At 35.6% G+C, this 26,425-nt stretch overlaps 1 protein-coding gene across 11 annotated transcripts in view; it reads right to left on the reverse strand.

Moving 5' to 3' along the window:
- The window catches only part of LOC126967520 (restin homolog), a 100,093-nt gene that overhangs the window by 2,120 nt on the left and 71,548 nt on the right, over nt 1–26,425 (reverse strand). For 2 of the 11 annotated variants that reach the window (XM_050812011.1, XM_050812017.1), the window contains 16 exons: nt 21,848–21,907; nt 21,561–21,635; nt 20,842–20,931; nt 19,968–20,120; nt 19,560–19,796; nt 19,267–19,456; nt 18,970–19,189; nt 17,179–17,235; nt 8,465–8,605; nt 7,006–7,137; nt 6,903–6,923; nt 6,623–6,794; nt 6,183–6,539; nt 3,220–6,038; nt 2,992–3,134; nt 2,071–2,214 (listed from right to left, as the gene is read on the reverse strand). In XM_050812011.1, coding sequence (XP_050667968.1) covers nt 2,071–2,214; nt 2,992–3,134; nt 3,220–6,038; nt 6,183–6,539; nt 6,623–6,794; nt 6,903–6,923; nt 7,006–7,137; nt 8,465–8,605; nt 17,179–17,235; nt 18,970–19,189; nt 19,267–19,456; nt 19,560–19,796; nt 19,968–20,120; nt 20,842–20,931; nt 21,561–21,635; nt 21,848–21,907 — 5,011 coding nt within the window. Of the gene's footprint in view, nt 1–2,070; nt 2,215–2,991; nt 3,135–3,219; nt 6,039–6,182; nt 6,540–6,622; nt 6,795–6,902; nt 6,924–7,005; nt 7,138–8,464; nt 8,606–17,178; nt 17,236–18,969; nt 19,190–19,266; nt 19,457–19,559; nt 19,797–19,967; nt 20,121–20,841; nt 20,932–21,560; nt 21,636–21,847; nt 21,908–22,178; nt 22,457–26,425 lie in introns of those variants that run through there. The other 9 variants (XM_050812013.1, XM_050812018.1, XM_050812016.1 and 6 more) reach the window with 7 other exon arrangements.

Raw genomic sequence — 26,425 nt, forward strand, 5'->3', positions numbered from 1 at the left:
TTTGTTTTCGATTTATTTATTTAAAAAAAATTGCAATTCATTAAAATTGGTTAGGTTAGGTTATGTTAGAACAGTTAAAACAACGCACGAGCCGAGCGTAGCGTGCCGCGGCAGCGGCCGGCGAGTGCCAGAACCAAATAGTAGGCGTTTCCCCCCATTAACAGGGGGCGGGGGCTAACTAAAGGGTATGTTTTTAATTAATTGTTTTTAAATAAACAACAAAAGAACAAACAATTATTTATAGCGAACAATTAAGAACAAACTACGAACTAACGATATGCGATATTGAAAATTCAAAAATAGAAAAAAATTGTTTTTTTGGGGGGCTAAGTTTGATGAGCCTAACAGGAATCTATTTTCTCAAACTTGATTTCTTTGGAGTTCTTTTTAATGTCACGTCTACGTTACTGAGTACGTACTACGAGTACAGTTATTGAGTATAGTAGAATTACACAAAATATATTAAATTTTTTAAAATATTAAAAAAAAAAACAGTTTCTGGATTCAGGATCATCCTGCCACCACAGAGTAGTGCCCGTTCACGAGCATGACGCATGGGCCAGCCATCGTCTCCCTCGACCATATTTTAGGGAAGGGAACGTATAAACACGCAGACAACGCCAATGTAGTGTAAGATTTGGCGCATACGGAGTAGAAGGGTCATCATCATCATTTCCCGAAACGTCTTCCACTGCTGGACAAACGCCTCCCTAAAGATCTCCATGACCATCGATCCTGCGCTGCCATCATCCAACCTGTTCTGGCGATCTTGACCTTCATCGATTCATCTTGTGAGGGGCGTACCAACACTGCATCTTCCGGCAGAGCGTGTTCGCCATTCGAGGACTTTACTGCCCCAACGAACATCTGTCCGTCGAACTATGTGCCACTTCCACTTCAGTTTCACAATCATCCGGGCTATGTCACATTGGTTCTCCTACGGATCTCGCAGGGAAACTCCGAATAAAGCCCTCTCTATTACCCTCTGAGCGACTTTGAGGCCTGAGTAGAAGGGTAAACGAATTTATCTTATTCCTAATAATTGCACATTTATTTTTAACGTGTCCAGTTTTCCGAGAGCTTATTTTACGTAGTAACCATAAAAAGCCACAAGGACAAAATCAAATACAGGCGTAGATTTGAGTATGAATTGCTATTCGTAAAATACATTATGCAGACAACGCGTAGCTGGTAATTTCACTTCTATTTGTGATATGCAAAGAAGTGTTGTTGGAGATTTCATTTCACGGAACCAACTCTGGCATTTGGTCAAATCGCTAGATTTGTTTCGAGAAGTGATAAAACCGTGTTGTTATTTTAACATCCTCCGGGATATGATCAAATCACTGTTTTTATCATATCCCTGCGACATATACATGTGGTAAAGGTTCAGAAAAAGTTGAGCTCGTGAGGTAACCATACAAGAAACTCAACGGCCACTCTTTTCAATCAAATAGAGTATTTTACAATGGCTGTAATATACATAACAAATAAGTTTGTAAAGTGCTGCATCAAATATATGAATGGTGTTTTAATAATATAAAATATAGTGAATAATTAACTGTATAAAGTAATAGTGAATAATTAACTGTATAAATATAAATTATCGTATATTGGATGCATCAACCTTTAAGAGCTTGAATTCATTGTTTGTTTAAGGATGCTTCTTGAACATAGTGGTCGTGATTATTGTTGTAATTAGTTATCCAACATATACAATTATTTATTAACTATAACAGGTCGATCTGGCACCACGCTTTATGACAATAAGGGACGAATCGAGCAGGACATTCAGCTGATGGCAATTGATTGACACATTACAATGAAGTACCGCTCCGAATTCTTCAAAAACCCAAAAATTCTGAGCGGCACTACAACTGCGCTCGTCACCTTGAGACATAGCATGTTAAGTCTAATTTGCACAGTAATTTCACTAGCTACGGCGCGCTTCAGACCGAAACACAGTAATGCTTACACATTAATGCTTCACGGCAGAAATAGGCGCCGATATTGTACCCATAATCTAGCCGTCAACCTGTGCCTCCCACTGGTATTTAATAATTTACTCACAGGAGCGTCGGTTCGCTGGGCACAGTGGCTCCCTCTAGCGCTTGTACTCGCGCCATTAGCTGCTCATTTTTCCGTTGCATGTCCACAATAACTGAATTCAAAAAATTCACTTGACCGTCCAACATTTCCTTGTCATCTTCAGTCCTATAAAAATAAAAAGTACTTTAATAAACTAATCCCGCGTAATAGTCATAAATTTGTCTATTGGGACACATGAAGGTATAAGAAAAGGCGTATTGTGGTATTGCAGACGTTTAAATGTACCTTAGATAATTTATACGACGTGTGCATGCGTTGCTGAAAATAGAGGTTAACATTTCGCCGCTATTTTTAGACGTGTTCGCAGCTGTCACTGTCGATCTAGATTCTAGAAGGATAAATTATCTAATCTAATAAAAGAGAACCATTTTTTTAATGACAATAAGGGACTAGACGAGAAGTACGTTACACTGATGGTAATTGATACGCCTTGCCGCTCAGGATTCTTGAAAACCGAACAATTCTGAGCGGCACTACAACTGCGCTCGTCACCTTGAGACACAGACACACAGACAGATGTTAGGTCTAATTTGCCCAGTAATCACACTATCTACGGCGCCCTTCAGACCGAAACACAGTAATGCTTACACATTACTGTTTCACGGCAGAAATAGGCACCGTTAACCGGCACTGGTAAGCCAATTTTTGGATTTCTATAACCTGTTACAGAAATACAAAAATTCTGGATTTTATTAATTACCGACAGCAGTTATCCCGAACCGATACTACTTTTACTGATGAACCGACTTTAAAAGCATACTTAAACGTCGACAACCTTGATGTTATAGATGTCTATATGCGGTTGAATCGCCACTTCTCATCACGTAAGCCTCATGCCCCTTTGCCCCTCTCATATATAAAAAAAATGTATAAAAATCGTACTTTTGAGGAGCATTATCGCCTTGACCCATGGTGCCCATTGAGTTGTTATCGTTTTTGTCTCGGACTTCGTTGCTTCGTTTCGAAATTTCTTTTTGCAAATGTATTTTCTCTCTTTCAGCTACTTCAAGTTTTGCCAAATTATTCTGAAATAATTTAAATATTGTTCATTGACACAGATATCACGTTATTATCTAATAGTATAATAAATTTATCGTCTTAAAAAATTACCCTTAGATCGTCTTGTAGCTTAGAAATTAATCGGTCTTTTTCTTTAATCTGAGTTATTTTTTGTTCTACTTCAAATTTAATATCACTTAAAGATTTTTCCATATTTCTCAAGGATTCGGCGCTTGAATTCCTTAATGACTGGTTTTCTAATGTTAACTGTTCTAGTCTTTCATCTTTGTCTCCAACATTAGTTTGCTGTACAATCAATAATTCAATTTTTTGCGTTAGTTGTGTTATATTTCTTTCGGCGTCGGCAAGCTTCCCTCGAAGAACCTTTTGATTTTCCATTTCTTTGCTTAAGTTTTCTCTAGATTCATGTAATTGTTTTTCATAATCAACTATTTTAGCTTTAAGTTCGTGCTTAAGCGCCTTACTTTCCCTTTTATATTCATCAAATTGACTTTGAAGTTGCTTGTTAAGGTCATCGTAATTAATTTTCTGGGCTTCATTAATATTGGTTAATTGTTTGATGTCAGATTCCGATTTCGAAATCATATTTTGCAATGCTGTGATTTTTTCCTTAGAGGATAATAGTTCCTGTGCTTGTATTTCGTGTTCGGCTAATTTATTTTCAAATACTTTTATTGCTTTATTAAGAGATTCATTTTCATTTTCGTACTTTTTCTTTAATTCGCTATTTTCTTGTTGCAATAAATGTATTGATTCTAAGGTACTATCGGATCCTTTTTTAATTATTTCATTTAAATTGTTTATCACTGTCTGATTTTCTTGAATTATTTTATCTTTGTCAGCCATTTCATGTTTGTATTTGTTTATTTCATCCTCTAAAAGATTTATTTTTACTAAGCCTTTTTCAATAATTTCTCCTTGTGATTTCAGTAATAATTCTTTTTCATTTATGATTTTATTTGATTTATTATTATCCTGTATCGTTTCTTCTAATTGTTTCTTTGTCAGTTCAAATTCTTCTTTAAGTTTTGTAAGTTCTAATGATATTTCATCGCTTTTTGTTTGGAAGAATTCTTTTTCTGTTGATAGTGTCACCATTTCCAACTTCAAATTATCAAGTTGAGCAATTTGTTCTCTTAAAAACGTTTCTTCAGTTGATGAGTTCTTTATCAGGTTGTCATATTTTTGCTGGAGCTCAGAGGAATCAGCTAAAACTTTGTTAAGTTGTTCTTCCATTTTATTTCTACTCTCTGTTACATTTGTCATATTATCATTAATCTGCGATATCTGGCGCTCCTTTTCTGCAACAATTTCTTCACTTGATTTAAAATCAATTTCGAGCATTTCTAATTTAAGTACAAGATCCCGAATATTGTTTTCTTTGTCTTCAACAATTTTTTTTAAGCATCCTTCTTCGTTTCTCAGTTTATCTGACTGTTCATTTAAGCTAGATAACTGAGCTTGTATTTGATTTAATTCTTTTCCGTGTTGTAACTTTTGGTTTTCTAGCTGAGATGTCATGTCATCTAATATTTTCTGTAAAGAATCTTCACTTTTTCTCGCTTCCTCTAATTTATTATTGAGAGAATTTTGTGCCTCTGTGAGCTGATCAACTTTTTCCATTAATTTTACTTCTGACGTAACGCCTTTATCATTTAGTGTCATTATTTCATCTTTATACTTATCGATTTCTATTTCTAACTTTTTTCGGGATGCATTGAATTCATTATTTAATTCTTGCTCTTTAACTTTCAGACTCTCAATATTCTGTTTCAAAATAGTATTTTCATCCATTAACTTGTCGTTGCTGGATTCAAGTTCTTTAAGGCGATTATTGACTTCTAGTATGCGTGTTTCGAGTTCTTCAACTTTTTCTAGGGCATTTTTGTGTTTGTTCATTGCTTCATCTACTGAACTCACAAGCTGAGTTCGCTCAACCGAGAAATCTTCTTGTAGTATGAATAGTTTTTGTTTCAGTTCTTGTTCTATTCGACCATGTTGGTTTATTAATTCTCTATTCTTGTCTTTAAGGTCTTGCAATTCTTTTTCAGTGTCTTTTAAGTGTTGTGTAAGCTTGTTAAATTGGTCATTAGAGTCAGAGGTCTGTCCCGTAAGATTTAAGTATTCATTTTCTATTTTTTCTTTTGATTTTTCTAGCTCAATACATTTTTCTTTCGCACTGTTCAAATTACGGCTTAATTCACCGATATCAAGTTCCATTTTAGATAGATTGGTTTTCAATGTTGAATTTATTTCCGTTAATTCATTTATTGCTGCTTTCAATTTGACATTTTCTTCCCTTAATGCATTGAGTTCACCGCTATTAATGGTAAATTGTGAATTTAAGGAATCTAATTCTATATTTTTTAGGTCTAGCTGTTGTTTATGACTTTCCATCTCTTTAATTAATTGTTCAATTTTTAAATTGCGTTCTTCGATTTCTTTTTTGTGTTCTTCGGCAATTTTGCTTTGTTTTATATTAAAATCTGCAGTTGCTTCTTCATAGTCGCCTTTAAGTTTTACGATTTCCTTATCCCTCTCGTGGATTGTGTCCTTATATTCGGTTATTAGCTTTTCATCGCAAGCATTTCTTTTGGTGAAATCACTGGACAACTTTTCATATTCTTTTATTTTCGAATTAAGTTCTTGTTGAAGTTGAATTATTTCGAGTTTATTATTCTCTTCTTTCTGTGAAGCCTCATTTAGAACACTCTCATACTCAGCAATCTTTTCGTTAAATTCTTTCTTAATCATATCAATTTCTTCTAGCAGATTTTTGTTTTGCTCTTCTTGCTTCCTCTTCAAATCTTGCATCTGTTCAATATCTAAAACCTTGGCACTTAATTCCATTTTCAACTTGGTGATTTCCTTATTTAAATTTACTTCGTGTTCTTTACTGCTACCTAAAACTGTAACGAATAAAAACGAAATTATAACAAATTTTATTCCAGCACCTTCAGTTTGAATAAAAAATATCATATTGAAGAAGCCTTATTAAGTATTTAAAGCTATGTAGGGTTGGTATTTCATATTATGTCTTAAAGTTGCCTTACCTTTACTTAATTCTATACTTTTATCATCGAGAGCTGCCTGTAGTTGCGTTAATTTACTTTTTAAGTCATGTACAATTTGGCTATTATCTCTATTTAGTCTTTCTACATTTTGATGTTCAGTCTCCAACTTTGTTTCCATTAGCTGCAACTTCGACGTTAAAACTGAAAGCTGAGTTTCAAACTCCGATTGAGCAATTGCCATCTTAGTCTTTGATTCAGTCAAAGTCTTTTCGGACTCCAACTTAACTCTTGTTAATTCTTCTGTCAAACTTTTACCCAATGAATCCTTTTCACTTTCTTTCTCCTTTAGAAGAGCATAGGCCTCATCTAATAGTTTCTGCAATTCACCTGATAAAGCTGAAAAAGTAATTTTTTAAAATAATTATTCGTTATTGATGAAAAAACTAAAGAGGTATTTGTATAGTCATGTGCATGCATACTTTGAGCAGCTAATAATTCTTCTTTATGCTGTTCGGATATCGCAGCCATTTCAATGTTCCTCTGCTCTTCCAAGTCTCGAAGAGTACAGGCAGTGGTATCAGCTCGTGCTATCTGCAGCGCAACTTCTATCTCCAGTTCACGTATCTGCTTCTCGCGATCCAATTTTTCTTTCTAAATTAGTTGAAACATTTTGATAGTTGAAAAAACTTAATGATACACCATTTTATATAAAAAATTGTAAAATATGTATAATTGTATAAATATAATATGTATACGTACTTCCATAGCTTCTTTATATTTCTGAAAATATAAAGTAATAAAATATATTAAACATAGACGTTATATCAAAATATATCTCTTATATTAAAAACAATTTACGTACATTATAATCCTCTTTATTAATATTTTCTTCCTCATTCCTAAACATAAGATCCTCGACTTTTTGCTTTTCGTCCTCCAATAATTTGTTAAGTTTTTCAAGTTCTGCTTTGAGTTTGACATTTTCACTGTTTGCCTGCAACAAATTCAACCGCTATTAATATTATGTTGTTATTATATTTTTTTTTTTTTATGGAATAGGAGGACAAACGAGCGTACGGGTCTCCTGTTGTTAAGTGATTACCGCCGCCCACAATCTCTTGCAACACCAGAGGAATCACAGGAGCGTTGCCGGCCTTTGAGGAAGGTGTACGCGCTTTTTTTGAAGGCACCCATGTCGTATCGTCCCAGAAACACCGCACAAGGAAGTTCATTCCACAGCGTTGGAAGAAAGCTCCTTGAAAACCGCACTGTGGAGGACCGCCACACATCCAGATGGTGGGGATGATATCCTAACTTGTGGCGTGTCGTGCGAAGGTGGAATTCGGCGGCATGAATCAAGTTAAACAGCTCTTCGGAATACTCCCCGTGATAAATGCGGTAGAAGACACACAATGAAGCGACTTGTATTTTTGTTTAACATAATATTATATCAAATTAAAATGACGTAGCATTTGTATACTAGTGTTTCCCTTTGCTTGATAATCATATTTTATCAAATAAGTTACCTTAAGTTAAATGAATAACTCAGAATACAGAACAAACCAAAAGTCCAAAATATTGCCCCACCCGCGCCTCTCAACTAGGGTTGTCACCCGTACTATATAATATAGTATCCTAATATTTAAGGTGCCTACTATTATTTTAAATATATATATTATAGGTGACACTACTATATTTTATCAGCATACCCGCAGAGAGCATACATAGTTTTTGTGATGAACAAAGTATATTAATAGAACCACATCAGTGATAAAAGCAGAATTAATGGTGTTCTATAACTTCTGTAAATTAGATTGAAATTACAAAGGGTTCCATAAAAATAAAAACCTATCAATAATAGCTCAAAGCAGTTAAAAAATGTCATAGAAATGATTATTAAATATTTTAATTTTAATTCCCTGTCAACTATATTTTAATCGGTACTGAATCTGACTGAAAATACGGGACGAAACGGGCAGGACGTTCAGCTGATGGTAATTGAAACGCCCTGCCCATTACAATGCAGTGCCGCTCAGGATTCTTGAAAAGCCCAAAAATTCTGAGCGGCACTACAATTGCGTTCATCACCTTGAGACATAAGATGTTAAGTCTCATTTGCCCAGTAATTTCACTAGCTACGGCGCCCTTCAGACCAAAACAGTAATGTTTACACACTGCTTCACGGCAGAAATAGGCGCCGTTGTGGTACCCAATCTAACCGGCATCCTGTGACAAGGAGCCCCCCACTGGTTTAAATACTATATTCGGTTTAAAAAAGGTTTCTGGTTTGTTATGCATTCTGAGATGTATAATTAGTGTACCTCTGACGCCTCCTTCTTCACCTGCGCCAGGATAGTCTCAGCACGGTCTGCTTGTAGTGATACTTTAGCTATTTCAGATCTTTCCAACTCTCTTTCACGCATCAGTCGCTCCAGATGATGTTGCTTCTCACGCAGCAGCTCCTGTTAACATCAAAATAGGAAAACATTCATTTCTGCTACAAAGATATTAATAGAGGCTACCCTATTGTTTTTGTCGCCTGTACCTGTATATCGATACTAACTTACGGATTTATCGATACAAAATTTATGCACATATTTTATAAATTGAATTTAATAATATAATCATGTCCCAACAGAAAAACAATAATAAGTATTTTAAATCCTAATAAAAAAAACACATACTATAATATTATATATATAAAACAAACATTTATATTGACGACATAGCCATAAAACGTGGCACCTGCCTATATTATAAAACCACAGGGTATTAAGCGCCTGTTTGACGTCGGTTATAAAACATGCAATGTGGTGTAAGAAACTATTAAAATCACAATTATAAGACGTTTAAATTATAATGGTTTGGAATTTACATTTATAAATATACCTAATACTAAATCACTACGTGATAGGTAATTGCGGTAAGCGATTTGCAACAGAATGAAAAATAGTTGTACCGAGGTATATTACCTCACTAGGGTTGTTAAGTTTTTGCAACTCAAACGATATCTAACATTTCAATTTTTTTTTATACTTCAGTTATATCACAACCATTACCTACCGAGTTATTACAATTAAATATATAATATATATTACAATTAGCCAAACTTTTTAATCTTACGTGAGCGAAATGGTTTAATAATACATTAATTTCTTAATTCTATAGAACATAACGCATATTATTATGTAAAAATAACTTATATACGTGGGTGAACTTGTTAAGCAAAGGGCCTTCCAAAACCTAAAACCAGACCACCTCTTATCATTTGCTTGTGGTATTCTTAACGACAACGAAAAACACTGCAGAATTCTTCTTCTGCCCCACCACTTAACGTTGACCTTTAGCCCAGCGAACTTCATCTTGTCAGGTGTCAAGCGAAATAAATCTTCCACTCCCTCAGTGCTCGTCCTTTCCCGCATATTTCAAAGCCATGTCTTCTTTCTGCGTCCAGCATGTGGGTTGCCGTATTGTCTATCGTTAGGTATTATCGTAGGTGGAATCTCTCATGAGTAAGTACGCAAACCGGCGCAATACTTCCGTAGTTGAAATCTTCAGTCGTAGAAAATACACAACCAACGCGACTTTGTATCGTGCCTTCTCCAACGCTTTGAACCCGAACCAATTCCTGCTGTTCTATTATCCCAACACTACCAGTTAAATCAAAGTATGCCAACATTATGTTTTGGCTTACAAAACGAGAAAACTTTAGAAAAAGGCGATTCAGCGACTTTTCCATGACGCTGCAACCTATGATCAAGATTATTGTAATATGACCAAGTTTTTAGACCGATCTTTATTTTACATGAAAAACAAACGTAAGATAAATTCAAGGAGATTTGTAAGTGAATCGTTAGAATATGCTTGTTTTCCCTTACTTTTTTTACGGACCACATGGTAGTGTGACCGCACGAATTCGAAAATTGAACAAATGTGTTGTTGTATCCAGACTTTTAGAATAAATCTTAATATATATAAATTACGTGACACGTTGTTTGTCCGCGATGGACTCCTAAACTAATGAACGGATTTAAATAGGAGTTGAGAGATAGGATAGTTTTTATTTCGATTTGTGACCCATAATTATATTTATTTCCAATATTTGTTTTGTATGGACATATTTTCTGTGAGAGAATTTATTGACGCACGGTTTGACAGTTCTGCTGTAAACCAATTTCATTATAACAACAAGGAGCATACGTTACAAAATAATTCTTGATGTTATGAAAAACTATTGACAAATACATAAAAAACAGTATTTTTTTTATTATCTACAGAACAACGTCTGTCGGGGCAGCTAGTCTTAATACATATAAATTATGTGACACGTTGTTTGTCCGCGATGGACTCCTAAACTAATGAACGGATTTAAATGGGGATTACTTCATGGAGTGCAGTTTGGTCCAAGTTGAGAGATAGGATAGTTTTATTTCGATTTGGGACCCATAATTAGTTTTATTTTCAATATATGTTTTGTATGGACAAATTTTCTTTGAGAGAATTTATTGACGCACGGTTTGGCAGTTCAGCAATTTTATTATAACAACAAGGAGCACATGTAACGAAATAATACTCGATGTAAATATTATTGACAAATTCATAAAAAACATTACAAAAAGATTATGTACAGAACAAGGTCTGTTGGGTCAGCTAGTATCAAATAAGTCTTTAATCTTAACGAAAAACGAATTCTTAAGAGTCCGGACTCAAACTCGATTCATATCAATCATTAGTATTCGGCGTACTCGATAAATAATCGAATCCATATCGATACAAGTATGTTTCGCATTGTTAATCACTCAGCGATTAATCGATGTCCCATTTAAAATCGTTATTGAGTAATGAATGTGTCATACATAATTGTATGTATTTATTTACAATATTTATTGCATACATAATTATGTGTAAGCTATTTATAGTAACAATACAAACGATTATTAATGTATTTGATGTACAGATACAATATGCAAAATCGATATACAATGCATTATTTATTGATAATAGCAAAATACTAGTATTAAAATGCGGCATCATTAACGCGCTGCAAAACAATCTAAGCTGAAGCGTACCACGATACGGCCCCTATTGCATTTCGCCCTTCAAACTAGCCTGTACTAAAATAAACAATATTGCCTTTATTATACACATGGTGGACTCCCGAAACTTATATATAAACCAAGCTCACAATTGTAAATATGTTAGTCATCCTTTTTTTAATTGGATATATGTTACCAGAATTGAGTATTATACTCAAATTACATCGATCTTTTATTCGCTTTTGAAACAGAAATTAATGACAAATACAATGATGAAAATATTAATCCAATTCAATTAATCCAAATCAAATAAAAAAGTTATGAGATTTTATAGAGATATAATGTGACGTCACATCTTAGGTCTGCCATAGTAACTCCACGGACGAGTAAAATAAGAAGGACTCCGTGTCACCTTACATAACAGTGAGGCACCAAAACAAGACGATAACGAGTAAATACATAGCCCCACGCAACATCATTTGCCCAGTAATTTCACTAGCTACGGCGCCGTTCAGACCGAAACACGGTAATGTTTATACATTACTGCTTCACGGCAGAAATAGGCGCCTTTGTGGGTACATAATCTAGGCGGCTTCCTGTGCAAAGAAGCCTTTTGGTGGATTCTCCCCGAGATCTAGGGTGACATCATAGTTTTGAGTAGCTTAATTGAGGAGTTGTATACCAAGATAAGCAACTCAATCCTACCACGCAAATTATGCGCAAACCTACTCTTTATTTACCTATTTACTGTCATACATTTGTTTTATCAATATTTAAGTCAATAGGGCTGGCATATTTTACCTACTATTAAGTTATGAATACCCACAAGTTCCTCCACGTCAAGAGATTATATCCATGCGTGAAAAGATCTGCTTAAGTACGTAAGCAGTGTTTATCTTCTAATACGAGCCCGTTGCATTCAGGCAAATTTAGCTGAGGCCTTTCTCAGATTTACAAAATGTAAATCAATATTTCTGTCGTGCTAACGCGGTCCAGACAAAGATCAGTGCAATAAGGAAACTGCAGCTTCGACTAAACGTAACTAACCTTTAGAATCTGAATGGGGAGGAAATATTTCGGACGGATTTAATTTTTCTACCTATTTTTGTCGGATTTATATACTATGTTTGTGGTCTTAAATTTGTAGTAATGTGACACGGTGAAAAAAAAATGAATATAAAAACAAGCAAAAGAGACGGACACAGATTATGATGGCATTGATCATATTTGGGAAAAATATTGTTTTTATTTAAAAACCAAAGATAAAACAGTCGAGACCGTTTGCTTGGAAAAATTACTGCCAATGTTTCCTCGTACCAAATAATCGCTGAGACAGCAAATTATGCGGTTTGGTTTTTTTTTTATTTTACAAGTACAAGATCTTACTGTGGTTCTTGTTTGAAGTTGAAATTAGCTCATAGCTAATAAGTAATACAATATAACGTACGTTTTCCACGCAAAATGGACCCAACTAAGTGGTTTAATTGCAAAAACAGGAGCCCCTTTCCAATACCAAGAAGGAACAGCGTGGCGCTCAGTAGTTTTATCTTCCCAAGATTGCCAAGCGGCCGTGTAAATCGTGTGTATGTGTTTGTGCGTCGATTCGGGGATTCTAGTATGAAGTTAAAGTACTGTTCTAATTTATTTATTTTTTATTTTATGAAAATAAGTGACGAGACGGGCAGGACGTTAAGCTGATAGTAATTGATACGAACTGCCCATTACAATGCAGTGCCGCTCAGAAACCTTGAAAGCCCCAAAAATTTTGAGCGGCTCTACAACTGCGTTCGTCACCATGAGACATAAGATGTTAAGTCTCATTTGCCCAGTAATTTCACTAGCTACGGCGACCTTCAGACCGAAACACAGTATTTCTTACACATTACTGCTTCACGGCGGAAATGGGCCCATAATCTAGCCGGCATCCGGCGCAAGGGTGCCTCCCACTGGTAAATTGTTCTATTACTGTAGTGTGACGAGCGGGGTGATCCCTTATCATTAAGTCAGCCCCAAGTTTTGTATACGTTAGTCGTTGAGATGGCTAAAAACATAAAGATTTATGAATATTCCGTAATGAACACATCCGCCAACGCATTGTACGACCACTTATGTCATGGCTTTATGCCTCTTACATATTTGGTTTTATTGACATTTAGTAAATATTCAACGTGATCTTAACATAATAATATTTCATTTTGCTAACTGGATTTTATTAAACAAAGATATTCTTTTTTATTACTGACTAGTTGATCTAGCAAACGTTGTATTGCCGTATAAAGAATTAGAAAAAAATTAAGAATTAAAATTTTTGGGGTATAAAAATAGATGACGACCGATTCTCAGACCTACCAAATATTAAAAGGTACATAAAATCTACCAACTATAGGTAGCTAAAATTAAATTTTTTTTTTACCTCCTGAGAAAGTTAGAAAGAAATGTAAAAATTGTAATTAGTTATTCATTTTAAACTATTCTTTCAAATTGTTTTCTGAACGGCGGGGGCACATCAAATGAAAAACAAATTTTTTGCTTTTATTTAATTCCGAGTATTTTCAGATTTATTCCTTTTAAACCTTCTCTGGACTTCCACAAATAACTCAAGACCAAAATTAGCCAAATCGGTGCAGCCGTTCTCGAGTTTTAGCGAGACTAACGAACAGCAATTCATTTTTATATATATAGATTACGTACAAGTGCTATAGTTATTATCGTTATGGTAAAAATGTTATAAGTATCACCTTCTATAAAAGTTAAATATCCACAACATAAATAAATGCAGATATAAGAAACGCGTTAAAAATTGCCAACATCGTGAATTTTACTCATTAATTAACATCCAATTTCCTTAATGTAATCGAATTTTTTGAATCAACAACCACAAAATTTACTTGTAAATCACCTTTGCGTTCAAAATCTTTTTTTTTATAACAGTTAAGTTACGGAAATAGGATAACTATAAAATATCTTATAACTGTCTTTTAATAATTGCAATCTATGTATAATAAACATCGCAAAACGCCGCGCGCACTAGTTTTGTAGCACGAAGCGCGCAGCTGTTGACAAGCGCCTCACGCGTCCAAGCGTTCGGTATTGGTTAAAAAACAATGGATATAAATGAGGGGGCGCAATTAGTTGTACAATTTTCATTTATTTGAAATCCGTGATATATCGCTCGATAATAATTTAAAAATATAAATGTATCTTAATCATTTGCTTTTAATTATGACAGCTAAACTGTGCTACAGTTGTCAAAATTTGTTGTGAATTAGGAACAGCATATTATTTTATTAATTTAAATCTGTTGGTGTAGACTTAATTTAGCAATTGTACAAACATCAGTGGATTTTATTGCTTTGAAACCGCAATGTAAAATTTGTTTTTTATTAATAAATATATATATAAAAAATACAAAATTCAGGCATTTCAGAGACTCACTGACTAAACCCTAAACTAGCATAATATGTGTACGGAACACATTTGTATTCCATGATTCCTACCACCTTTACTTTTCGTAAAATAGATTTTAAACCTTAATAATTTCAATATACCTAACAGGATACTGAAGAACCAGCTTATATAAAATCCACCATTTGCGATACAGCAGGAATCCATCACCTATTTGCCAGTCAGCTCCCAAAACCTTCCGTTGTATTTACATTCGTGTAAACTGCCATAGATAATTTATACGTCTAGATAGAGCCTCTTGCTGCTAGACAACCGATGAAAACGGCAAGGTTTATTACTCTAGTGTGCGTGATAAGCTACGTCTATCACACGCGATTTGTATGTCACTTATGTATAGTGTGCGTGTATAGCTCCAAATAGAGGTTAACAGTGAACCTCTATTTTTTTTCGACGATTTCACAGCTGTGACAGTCTATCTAGGCGTATAAATGATCTAAGTAAACTGCCTATAGCCGAATACTTTTTACACTATTCAATTTATAGTAATTCGAAGTAGGTGATATTGCGATATATTTGATATTTTTTTATTGATCAAGCACATGATCTTAGAATTGTTTAATATTTCGTTTATTATTTTAGCCAGACTGGACTACATGCTAGTGCCTAGTAGAACTGTTAAGTTAGACCAAAGCTGATAAGTTACTATGCTCTGTGATCTGAGCTTTTGCAGCCACAAATCTGTCACAGAAAGTCGCCAAACAATCTATAAATTGAATAATGTAAAATGTACTCTTAGGTCAGTTAAAATGCCGCATGCAAATAATAAGCACACAAGAAATGCATTTTTGTAAAACTACAAAGAAATCATTCACCAATAAACCTATTCATATTTCAGGTTTTATTGTGTAGCGAAAGACAGAGGAAATAGCAATAATAAATTAACAATGTTTTCCATAAGTAAGGCAAGATAATTTTCCAACATCCAATTCCTTTAGAAATTCTACGAAATCATGTTTTTAAACAATTTCGACGCTACGTACTTAATCCACGGAGGAAACTGAATGACTCCTCTGCAATCTCACATACTTGAGTCCAATAAAAACAATGTTAGTTTCGATAAAAATTTATTACAAGGAAAAAGGGATTCGGGAGTAAGAAAAAAGAACACACTTGTAATTATTTATTACAAAGAATACTCCTTTAATTATAACATCGACGTAATCAATCACAAAATTACACAAACGATTATTAATGATTTAAAAACAACATTAATACTAATATTACATGATTAACATTACATTAGTATACGTGAATTATTTATTACGAAATTTCACGAGCTGTTAATCATTTTTGAAAAGAGAATCCTCTTCAAAAACTAGTAAGTTTTCAATTGTACTTTGAATAATATTGAGGCGAAAATCATCTGCGTATAATATTAAAACTAAATACTAGACCCCTTATTCATAATAGTCTGCTAACTTAAACCATTGCTAATTCTCACTCTGTCTTCTTCTATTGACCCAAGTCAGAATGAGAAAAAGCACTCCTAAGCGGCTGTTTAAAGTTAGCGGACCATTATGAATAAGGGGGTAAAAGCTTACGACAAATTATGTCTACAAAAGGAATGTAAGTTGCTTATAATTAATGTTGAATATTGGTACGTCTTACAGGCACTGGTTTTATTTTTATCTTAAATTAAACATAGAACTAACGTTAAGATGTCTTCCATTGCAAATCGGTATATAGTTAAAATAAGTTTAACTGAAATAAATAATAGAAAACATGCAAACTATATCACAGGTACGCTTTGAATAAGCATGAAATTAAATATATTTAAAATGCTCTGGGACATGATTACATAACATCGCTTAATTTTTGTACTTTATGTGCGATACGATAGTTAGGTTAATACTAACTAAATAAAATACTCATCTACAATTAAATTGTTAAATGTTTAGTTTGTCAGTATTTAAAAACAACAAAAACAAACAAATACTCAATCAGCACGTTTCCATTACACACGCAAAAAAATCAATTCAACGCCTGTTAATAAACTGCATTCTTCAAAATGGACACTAGAGAAACCTTGACATGACCTGGGCAAAGGCACTTAGAGTAACGCACAATACTGCAGTATAGATGCGATTTTTTTATAATTATTGCTTTAAATAATACATTACTAGGTCCAACTATAATATTATCATGTAGGTCACAAGGTGTTGGGGAGAGCCAGCTTGAAACAAATTTTATAACACATATACATATAGATATATGCATGAAAAATAGAACACTAATTAATATTATCAGCCATCTTGTATTTCGTCACGTTTTTCTGTCAAATAATGTGAGAAAGTAAGAAACAGCTGTTCATAGATATTATATAAATTTGAATAGCCTTGCTATTGACGGAACAGACGTTTATTTCGCAGCTACTTTTACTATATTTTCATGAGCAACAGCATTGGGACACAAACATATATAAGAAAATATTGTATTTATTGCAGTTTCGCTAAAAATGGACCTAATCATTGTATTATTTAAGGCATACATATAATACGATGTTGTGTTTACCGGGCAGCAATACCGTACTGTACCTGCAGGGCGTTCTTAGCGGTGACCGGGGTGGAAGAAGCTCGAGGAGCGCCGACACGCTGCCAACATGACGTGTCGTGACGTTAGTGACAGTGCGAATGCGCAACAAACATGAAGGAAAAACAACGTGTTAACGCAATGTTATCTTGGCGGCCGCTTAGCGTATAAGAACATAAAAATACGTTTGAAATATACGCTGAACGGCAGCCATATGCGAATAAACTACATACTATGAAATGCATATCATACAGGAACTTATGTAAAGCCTCGTTATTAAATGTACTAAAACCTACTCATTCCTTTAAAAAAATAGCGAAGAGTCTTTTCGTAAAACATGCTCTCGAAATTTTTACTTTTCCACACCAGACATCGCCTATGTCTATATTTGGTGTCGTATATATTAAACAGTTCGACAGAAAACATAAATATTTAGGCACTCTTTTTGGTATGTACTACGACAGAAAAGTTATCATTAATTTAACCGAAATCCGGTTCGGGATTCCAGTAATGCATTATAAAATTATCGGAAAATTGCCTTTGTGTCAAAAATCAAAAGAGTAATCACTCAAAATTTAATAAATACTTTTGAACTAACAACATAATTTTTCTAAAATCATTTCGGTTTAAAACATAAAAAATCGCGAGAGGGTGTTTTGCGTATACCCCTTAAAAATATATTTTAAACCCTAAGAAACTCACACGATTACCGGTGTAAAAAAGCAAAATAAAAGTAAATGTAATCTTTGGCCTTAAACAACGTTGAAATAAATAAATACTTCATAATATACTTTAAATGTAAATTGAATATGTGCCTTATGATTATATCACAGATAAATCATAATATATGCTTAATAGTATTGTATTATGATTGCAGTCTTTTATATAGAGAATAAAAAGCACCTCAAATGCTAACTGAAAATGAATTCTACAGATGAGTTTAACTTACGGTTCATTGCGTAAACAAATGAATTTGCATGCACAATGAGCCGAAAATTTGTGAAAGTGAAAAAAAAAAACAAGGGCCAAACCAAAAGGGTGCCAGCTACAGACCAAAACAAAAGTTCATGCAAACGACAAGCAGGCTAAATTACAACCATTACTCTTGCTCACACCTTCCACAGTAAATACACCGGTGTATGTATTATTCAAGGAACAATATAAAATCACATAGTCCATTAACAACAGCGCTTATTGATAATGGATGAGAGGAACTATGAAGTGATATTAGACACGATAAGTACACGAAAAATATTGATTACGATAATTTAGATGTAAACGACGTAAGGATAATTGAACTGAAAGGGCGACACGCAAGAGAAGTGGTAACTTTTCCCGAAGCCAGAGAAGTGAGTGCGCGATGACGGCAACTCCACGAACAGGTCCGTAGCTGGGCCCCGGCTGGCCCTCGTCACGGCACCCGGCCTCCCGCCCCACTGCACCACCTCCCCTCCTCTCGACCCAGCACTGGAGACGGTGCTGCTACCGCTCGACACACTACGCCGCGACCGCTCCGATCTGCAATCGAAGCCCAGCACGCTCTCAGAGCACCGCCAAGACTTTGGAAGAGTCTCGTTCAAACGGCACGGCAGCATGTCGCTCTTTTTATCACGGAATACGATGTCATAGTAGACGCGCGGATGTGGCAGGGCGATGAGAGCGCACCGGTCTTGGTCTACATGCTTGACCAGCAGAGTCTTGTCGAGAAGACTTGGCACGCTCCGGTGCGGGCGGACGAGAGGCGGAGGTGAGCGGCGGGGCAGTGGCTCAGCCGAGCGCGCGCGGGGCTAGCCTACCTGAGAACCCAGCGACGTCACCCCGAGTCTCACCCCTGCGCGGGAGGACGCGATCGACGTGCCCAGAGACGTGAGGGACTCGCGAGAGTTAGATCGCCGCATCGGAGTAGCCCGCCCGTTGCTGTGAATGGCGCAGGCGCCTGGTTTGCGGTTTGATGGAGACCGAGATACTTTGGATATGGGAGCGAAAAGGCCGAAACGATGGGCACACTCGAAGTATCTGGAAAAAATCAGCCAGATCATGTAATACATTAAAAATTCGTCAAATTTTTAATAAAAAGCAGAGCTTATTTGTACCTTTTGCCATCAACTGATCCATCATTCTTTCCAATCGGATCGTCGAGTTCCACCCCGGCCCATACTCCTGTTGCAAAATCAGTGACTCCAACATATCTTAAAGTTCCCGCTTTGCTTCCACGGCTACTTGAGACGATTACACGATCACCAAGCCTCAGGTCAACATTTGTTGTTGTTGATATTGAAGCGTCTACAAATATAAGGAATCATTAAAGGTATGTTAATATCGGAGAAAAGAAAGCAGCAAAAACAATAAGTTATGAATCATCTAGGGTAAACCATGCTGTTCTTACTCATTTTACTGCTGACAATGCTTCTGATACTGCCATTGGGCGAAAGCGTGCGTTTTGGCCGGGCGAGACCGGATGGCGGACGTTCAAAAACGCTACCGGCATCAGATACTGGCGATGCATCATGAGGCGAATGAAATACAAGAGATTCTCGAGTCAGGCGCGTGAGACGAGAAAACACTCCTCGTTTCTCTGGACACTGGAAATAGCGAACGCCCGCAACGGAACCGTCATTTTTACCTGAAAGAACCCAGATATAATGTTTTTATTTATACAAATCCTAAAAAAATATATTCATTTCATTAAATTGTATGCGAGTATTTATTTTGTTCTAAATATTTACCCAAACAAAAATACCCTTAATTGCAAAAGAAAAAAGTAATGCCCAAATGATACACAAGGTAAACTAACCGATAGCTTCGTCGAGTACAATGCCAGCCCAATCACCGGGAGCAAACTGCGTCTCCCCAATGTACGCTATTTGACCTGGTTTCGTTCCTCCGACCCAGACACGTTCCCCAATGATGAAACTGTCGGTATCCTCAGTTAAAACAACGCTGTGATCTGTAAACAGTTAAATGTTATATCTTCAATTCTTTTTTAATACTCATTAAATAATCATTTCAAATCGATAAAAGGAAGTGAAACTATTCATTGCTACTAAAATGGTCTGAAATTTATAGACATCTGAATATGGATGTCCATGTGACATTTTCCATATTATTCACATTGCATTCGCGACTTGAATACGACGATGATGCAAGTGCAACGTTCGCTGAGTTATCAAGTAAGTATATATTGCTACACCACCACATAAATACTTATGAGCTTTCGCTTCGGTCAGCGCGGCGTCTGGGAACAATACAAATACACTGTACCTACAAACTGCATTTGACTGAATCGTCCCAAACTAATGGAACTTTCACTTTCGTGAATGACCGCTACAATCATACATAATATATTTAAATAGTTACTCGTTGCAGATATCTACTAGCACAGACACAATGAAGCGTGATTGAGAATGAATGGGCAACATTCTAAATTACTAATGTAATCTAAGTGTACAAATGTGCATGACAAGCAATCATAAAATAGTGAAAATGCTATCGAGTCAAAATTGTTCCACGGTAATATTAACGTTTAAATATATAAAAGGTTGCCTATTGCAAAATTGTGATCATTTATGAGTTCGTAAAAACTAGCGTGGAGAAACAGTTTTTTTGTTGAAAATAGCAATTTAGGACACTTGGAACAGTTTTGTCAAGATGTGGACGTGCAAACGAACCTGAAGACCTTCGCAGACCGGCCTCGCTGAGTCGACGAGGGTGCTTCTCCCACAAGGCATCCATCGATGTAACGCTTGACCTGCTACTAGCTGTGATGATGCACATATGGACACACACATACATTAGCCACTACCAAATAGCACTCAGAACACGTGCAACAGCACAATAAAAGCTATTACCAACTAATTTAGTAAGCATAAAAAAAACAATCGACGAATTAAAAAAAGAAGCGTTGTACAAGACTGCTATTATATTGTTTTTGGTAAACAATACCATTAATTATTTTAGTGTGAGCGTAGCTTGGGCGGTATTATGCGTAGGTGACCAACAATATCAATAACTTCGTTATTTTATGCGCAATCAAACTGATTATACTTATGTAGGTTAAAATAAGGTTAATAATAATAATTTATGTCATGTATATTAACAAAACAATAAATATCCTGAATAACTCCCAAATTACGTATTTCATGCTTCTTTTACATTTTAATTAATATTTTTGAAATTTATATTTCTTGCTGAGTTAAACGTTTTCCGTTGCTGATAAGGTAGTAGCTATCAGGTGGAACCATCACCACCGCGTTAATGAAACCATCACCAGAACATGCTGCTAATAACTAATATATTATCACAATGACTATTGATCTCCTATAAATCTACTGAATTAAATCAAATAAACTAACTTATGTTGTTAATTGAATATTAGTATGAGACTCACTAGATGCCTTTCGATATGTACGGGGTCTGTCCGGCAGACTGCTCGTCACTTCGTCTTCCTCTACTTCGATCAAATCTGTTTCAAGATTGATGTGCAAAAGCAGAACATAACAGTGAAAATGGTGCAATTATATATATATATATATAAGAAGAAATTGTGATGGTACACTAAAGATATATTAAGAATTCGTAACAAAAAGCATTTGCATGCTTGCTGGGTCTCATGCTAAAGTTATCAAATATTTAATCGCAATAAACGAGTATGAATATAATGAAAACAACACTCACCTGATAAATGTTTTCTAGAAGAATCGTCGCTCGATTTCCTTGCGTCGGACGAACTGCCGTCTATGATAACAAAAAAATGAAAACATGTAAAGCTAAACAAAACATGCTTACAAAAACATTGCATGAGGTAAAATAATAAAATACTTGTATCACTACACGTCGTATCTACAATCAAAGACAAAATGGGAAAACATGTTGGTTTATCTTAAAGGTTGCACTTGTATGATAAGTCTTTTGAAATTTGTGTTTGAATTTATGAAATTAGAACGGAGATCTCTAGAATATCTTGATAACACAATGTGTCAGGTATATAGACTAAGTATAAGCTTACAAGTTACAGGTAATTGTGATTAATGTCGAGGATATGTAACACGAGCGCCGAAAGCCGATTAGCACTGACGTGTGTCCGGCACTGATCGTCCGGAGGCTGATTAATCATCAGAGACAACTGCGCAACGGGTCGGCCTTGCTGATGCGCGTGGGCACACCGATTCATAACTTTGTCATAAAACTATGCGACACTTGGCGTCCCCATCTCATTATTGTAAATAAAAACATAAAATTATCACTCGCGCACAACCTCGATAGTAAAAACAATAAATTACACACAATTTAAAAAATTATAAACAGATTATAAGTAAACCCACAAAAAGAGATACGACAGAAAAGTTAATATACCACAACAACCAACAATTCCCATATTTAAAAGCCTTATGTCTCCCTTTAATGCTATAAGAGGAAAGGTAAATGTTGATAAATTGTACTAAATAAGTTGTATAAACATAAAACACGTTTTTGGACATGCGATAAACATTTTCATTTGCGAAGATGATGTAATTGCTAAAGCGAATATTGTGCTTGATGTACATCGCGATTCACGAACACATTTACATGACAACAAAACTGCGTGAGGTTTGACATTGAAACGTGGTCAAGTTCAAGATGAAGTTAATTAGAAGAAACTCGAAGCATCTAATTTTGTATTATTTTTGTTTGAACCGAGTAATGTTGAATTGATTGAGAGTTAATGAATGTGTAGGTAGTGATTAGTCAATTTAGGACAATTAGGGGACCATTCACGATCCGCTACAATTGATGCGGTGAGTGCTCGCTGCAAGTTAGATGCAATTGATAGTAATTACGTATTAATTGCTTAATCCATTGATTAGGGCCACTCGATTACAACAATTGACGTGACGTAACTCGTGATGCTTTGAAGTGTTGGAATAAGACTAAAACCCCCGCAAGGAATAAGTTAACCGCTAACATTAATAATTAGTCTCGCATTTTATTTTAATTGTCAATACGTCACGTATAATAAGCCATATCGCATTAAATAAATTACATGAATTGTTTCGACACCCCATTCAGGAAGGTGGGTTTTTTTTGGTTCAATATAATAACGTGTTCCGGGTGCTGAGAGGACTGCCGCGCCTCCGCTATGTTCGCGGCAGCTCACACAGATGGCTTTGCGGCCATCATGCGCAAGCGGTGCGCTTCTACCATGCGCCGCATACGCGACAGTCCCAACACCATACTGCGTGCGCTGTCGGACCGGTGGGACTCCCCGATGCTGGATCGTTGGATACGGCTGCACGCAGTCGTATAGTAATTTACCGTCATCATTGGGAGGTCCACCCGGACCAGCCTGTTATTTTATTTAATTATTTTTTTCTAAATATGTGATTTAATAAGTAATTACTAACACTATTTTGCAAATTGTAGTAACAAATATGGATGTAATCTCATGAATGAATCCGAAATACATGATTATTATTATTATTTTAAATTCTGTGAATGCAGTTTTATATATTTTTAAAAATTAAATGAAGTCTTTTTTTTATTAATATATTCAATATTTTAATATATTTCTACACCGTGTGTGCTACACTAGGGACAGTGTATCGGTATAGCACAGCAGATTATATAAAAGGTTTATAATGCATGGTTGATGACTTAGTAGAGATAGCAGGAAAAGACTGGATGCATAAAAGCAAAAATCCAACACTAGGGAAAAACATGGAGGAGGCCTTTACTCTAACGAGATCCACAACTCAAATAAATAGAAGCATAAGCAACTAATCTTACTAACACCAAACTATTAGAAATATATCTTACCTACTAATACTACTAATAATTCGCTTGTGTAAAAAGAGTTTTGGATTAAATGAGGCTTTATTGTTATTATTATTATTAATGCATGGTTGTTGACTGGTTCTGCGCTGGCCACATAAAATTGTATAGTTATATATATTAAGCAGGCTTAGAAATTTCGTTATTCCATGATTTAAAAGATAGGCTGGGAGTCATCAGTAAAAATATATAGATTAGAATAGAAATATATTACATAATATTGAAAGAACGCTTGTCAAACATCATGAAGCTATCATTCCGAAAGGGGCTTTGACTTGGAGAGAAGAACTGATAAGAAACTCATAACTGTGGCGTTGCAAGAGAGTGTAACTGTGAGAAAACAATTTTCCTCCTAAGCCACAAAAAATCTAAACCTGACATTCGATTATAGAGATATTTCATTATTGAGACAGACAAATAAAAATCGTAGTATTAGGCCTTGTTAGCAGCGATAAGCTAGTTGAATAATATTCAAAATACTATGGAGTTTATTCCATACGTGGCAGACTGTTTACGACCTGTCAATCAATATAGGTTACAGTCACATGTGCTCACCTTTTCTATCTTGCTGTATCTCCGTTAGAGATGTTCTTCTCCCTCGCACTCTGTCTATTCGTTAGTCAATTGTAAACCTATTCTAATCTATGCACCACACATAGTCTTTCGCTTTCGCTCCATAGTAGTTTTCACCTAATTAATTACATGTGGATCCGGCCTTAGCATATACGATAAGCAACGAAGCAATACAATACGGGCCACATGAAACTATGAATGCTGGCGGTGTTAGAACAAAACATCTAGGAAGTGAGTACGTTCACGGCGGCGTCCGGCAATGAGCTCACGAACCCAATGACCCGATCGTAAATAGCATAATCTGACCGAATTAGCCGCATCTTTTGATTCGTTTAAAGATACATGAAGTTTGAATGCAATAGGCTAATCAGTTTCGTTTGTTTAATATAAGAAGTGAATGGGCTTGTTCAATTTCAATAGAGAATGTGATCTGGCAGGCCAGAATTACTTTTATATCCGTTCCGCACTTATATTCAAGATGTTTTATCCTTTTCGAAGTGCTTACTGTGACGCCATCACGGTGATGATAATGATGTTTTAAGTAAGTGGAAAAGAAGGCCAGAAATCATTGCTGCCTACGAACTTTTATGGAACACCGTATCGATCACCGTCGCCCAAATTCTCTTGATACACCAGAGGAATCATAGAAAGGTGTCCGCCCTTTTTTTAAAGGTACCCATGTACCGCCGCACCGCACAACGAAACACCATTCCAAAGTTTGGTTTTAGGAGGAAAAATGTTCCTTGAAAATCGCACTGTGCAGGATCGTTAGACATCCAAATAGTAGGGATGATGATGGTGGAATTGTGCAGAAGGAATCAGGTCAAACAGCTCTTCCACTCCTCGAGATAAATAAGGTAGAAGACACACAATGAAGCGAGATCTCTACTCGTTGTCGAATCGATTTCGAACCACTGACGACAAGTAAACTAATTAAACGTTTATGTTTACAAAAATAAATCTACAGTCCGACTTAATAGACTTTCTACTACCACGAGATGGGTATCTACGTGAGTGAATCCGCGGGGCATTGCTAGTCTCTTTATAACCGTGTATCTTATAGATGGTAATATTGTGTGATAAGAAACCGTGCCGCATTACATTATGCCTTTGAAATAACAGTTGGTATGATTCACATCAGGTACTCAAAAACGTTAAGGTACAAAGTAATCATGTCATAGATATGCATATTACTGTTGATTATATCGACGATATGATTCACGCAGTAATGGTGGAGTTCCTTGTTATATTTACTTTGCGAGTATCGTGGACTGAATGCGGTGGGGACAGTACATAACAAGTGCAAGACCAATGCTATGTACAGATGTTGGTTTTCTTTGTAAGGAGGTAGAGCCGGCTCGATTCAACTAACGGCCGTTCCCAATATACTATCTACAGTTATAGATAAATTACTGACAGTCAAATAGCTGTCAATAATCTGAAGCTGGCCCAATATACCCGATAAGTTATTCTTATCGCTTTATACTGGGACGCGTGAATTGCAATTTCCATACAAACTTCTATCGCTGGTAAGCTATACGTCGTCCCATTGACAGACAGCTTGTACGGATAAGGTGAGTTAGCGTCCATAAGCTTATTGGGACAGAAAAGTCAACGATAGTTACGATTTTTATCTCAAGTAAGAGATAGACTGAATATTGGGAACGGCCGGCAAAGGGTTCAAGCCTATACAGCCTTATTCATTATTTAATAATTGATTGTCAAAGCCATATTTGCAAGATTTTCACAAAATTATTCTTTCTCAAAACGTAGAATAGCACGAGGAATAAATCATTTTTGCTTCGTTAGGCTAGAGAAGTATAACTTCTTGCGTGCATACATAAGTACACACACACTCTTTTTTATGAGGGG

This window comes from Leptidea sinapis, chromosome 13 (assembly GCF_905404315.1).
Source record: "Leptidea sinapis chromosome 13, ilLepSina1.1, whole genome shotgun sequence".
Taxonomy (NCBI): Eukaryota; Metazoa; Arthropoda; class Insecta; order Lepidoptera; family Pieridae; genus Leptidea; species Leptidea sinapis.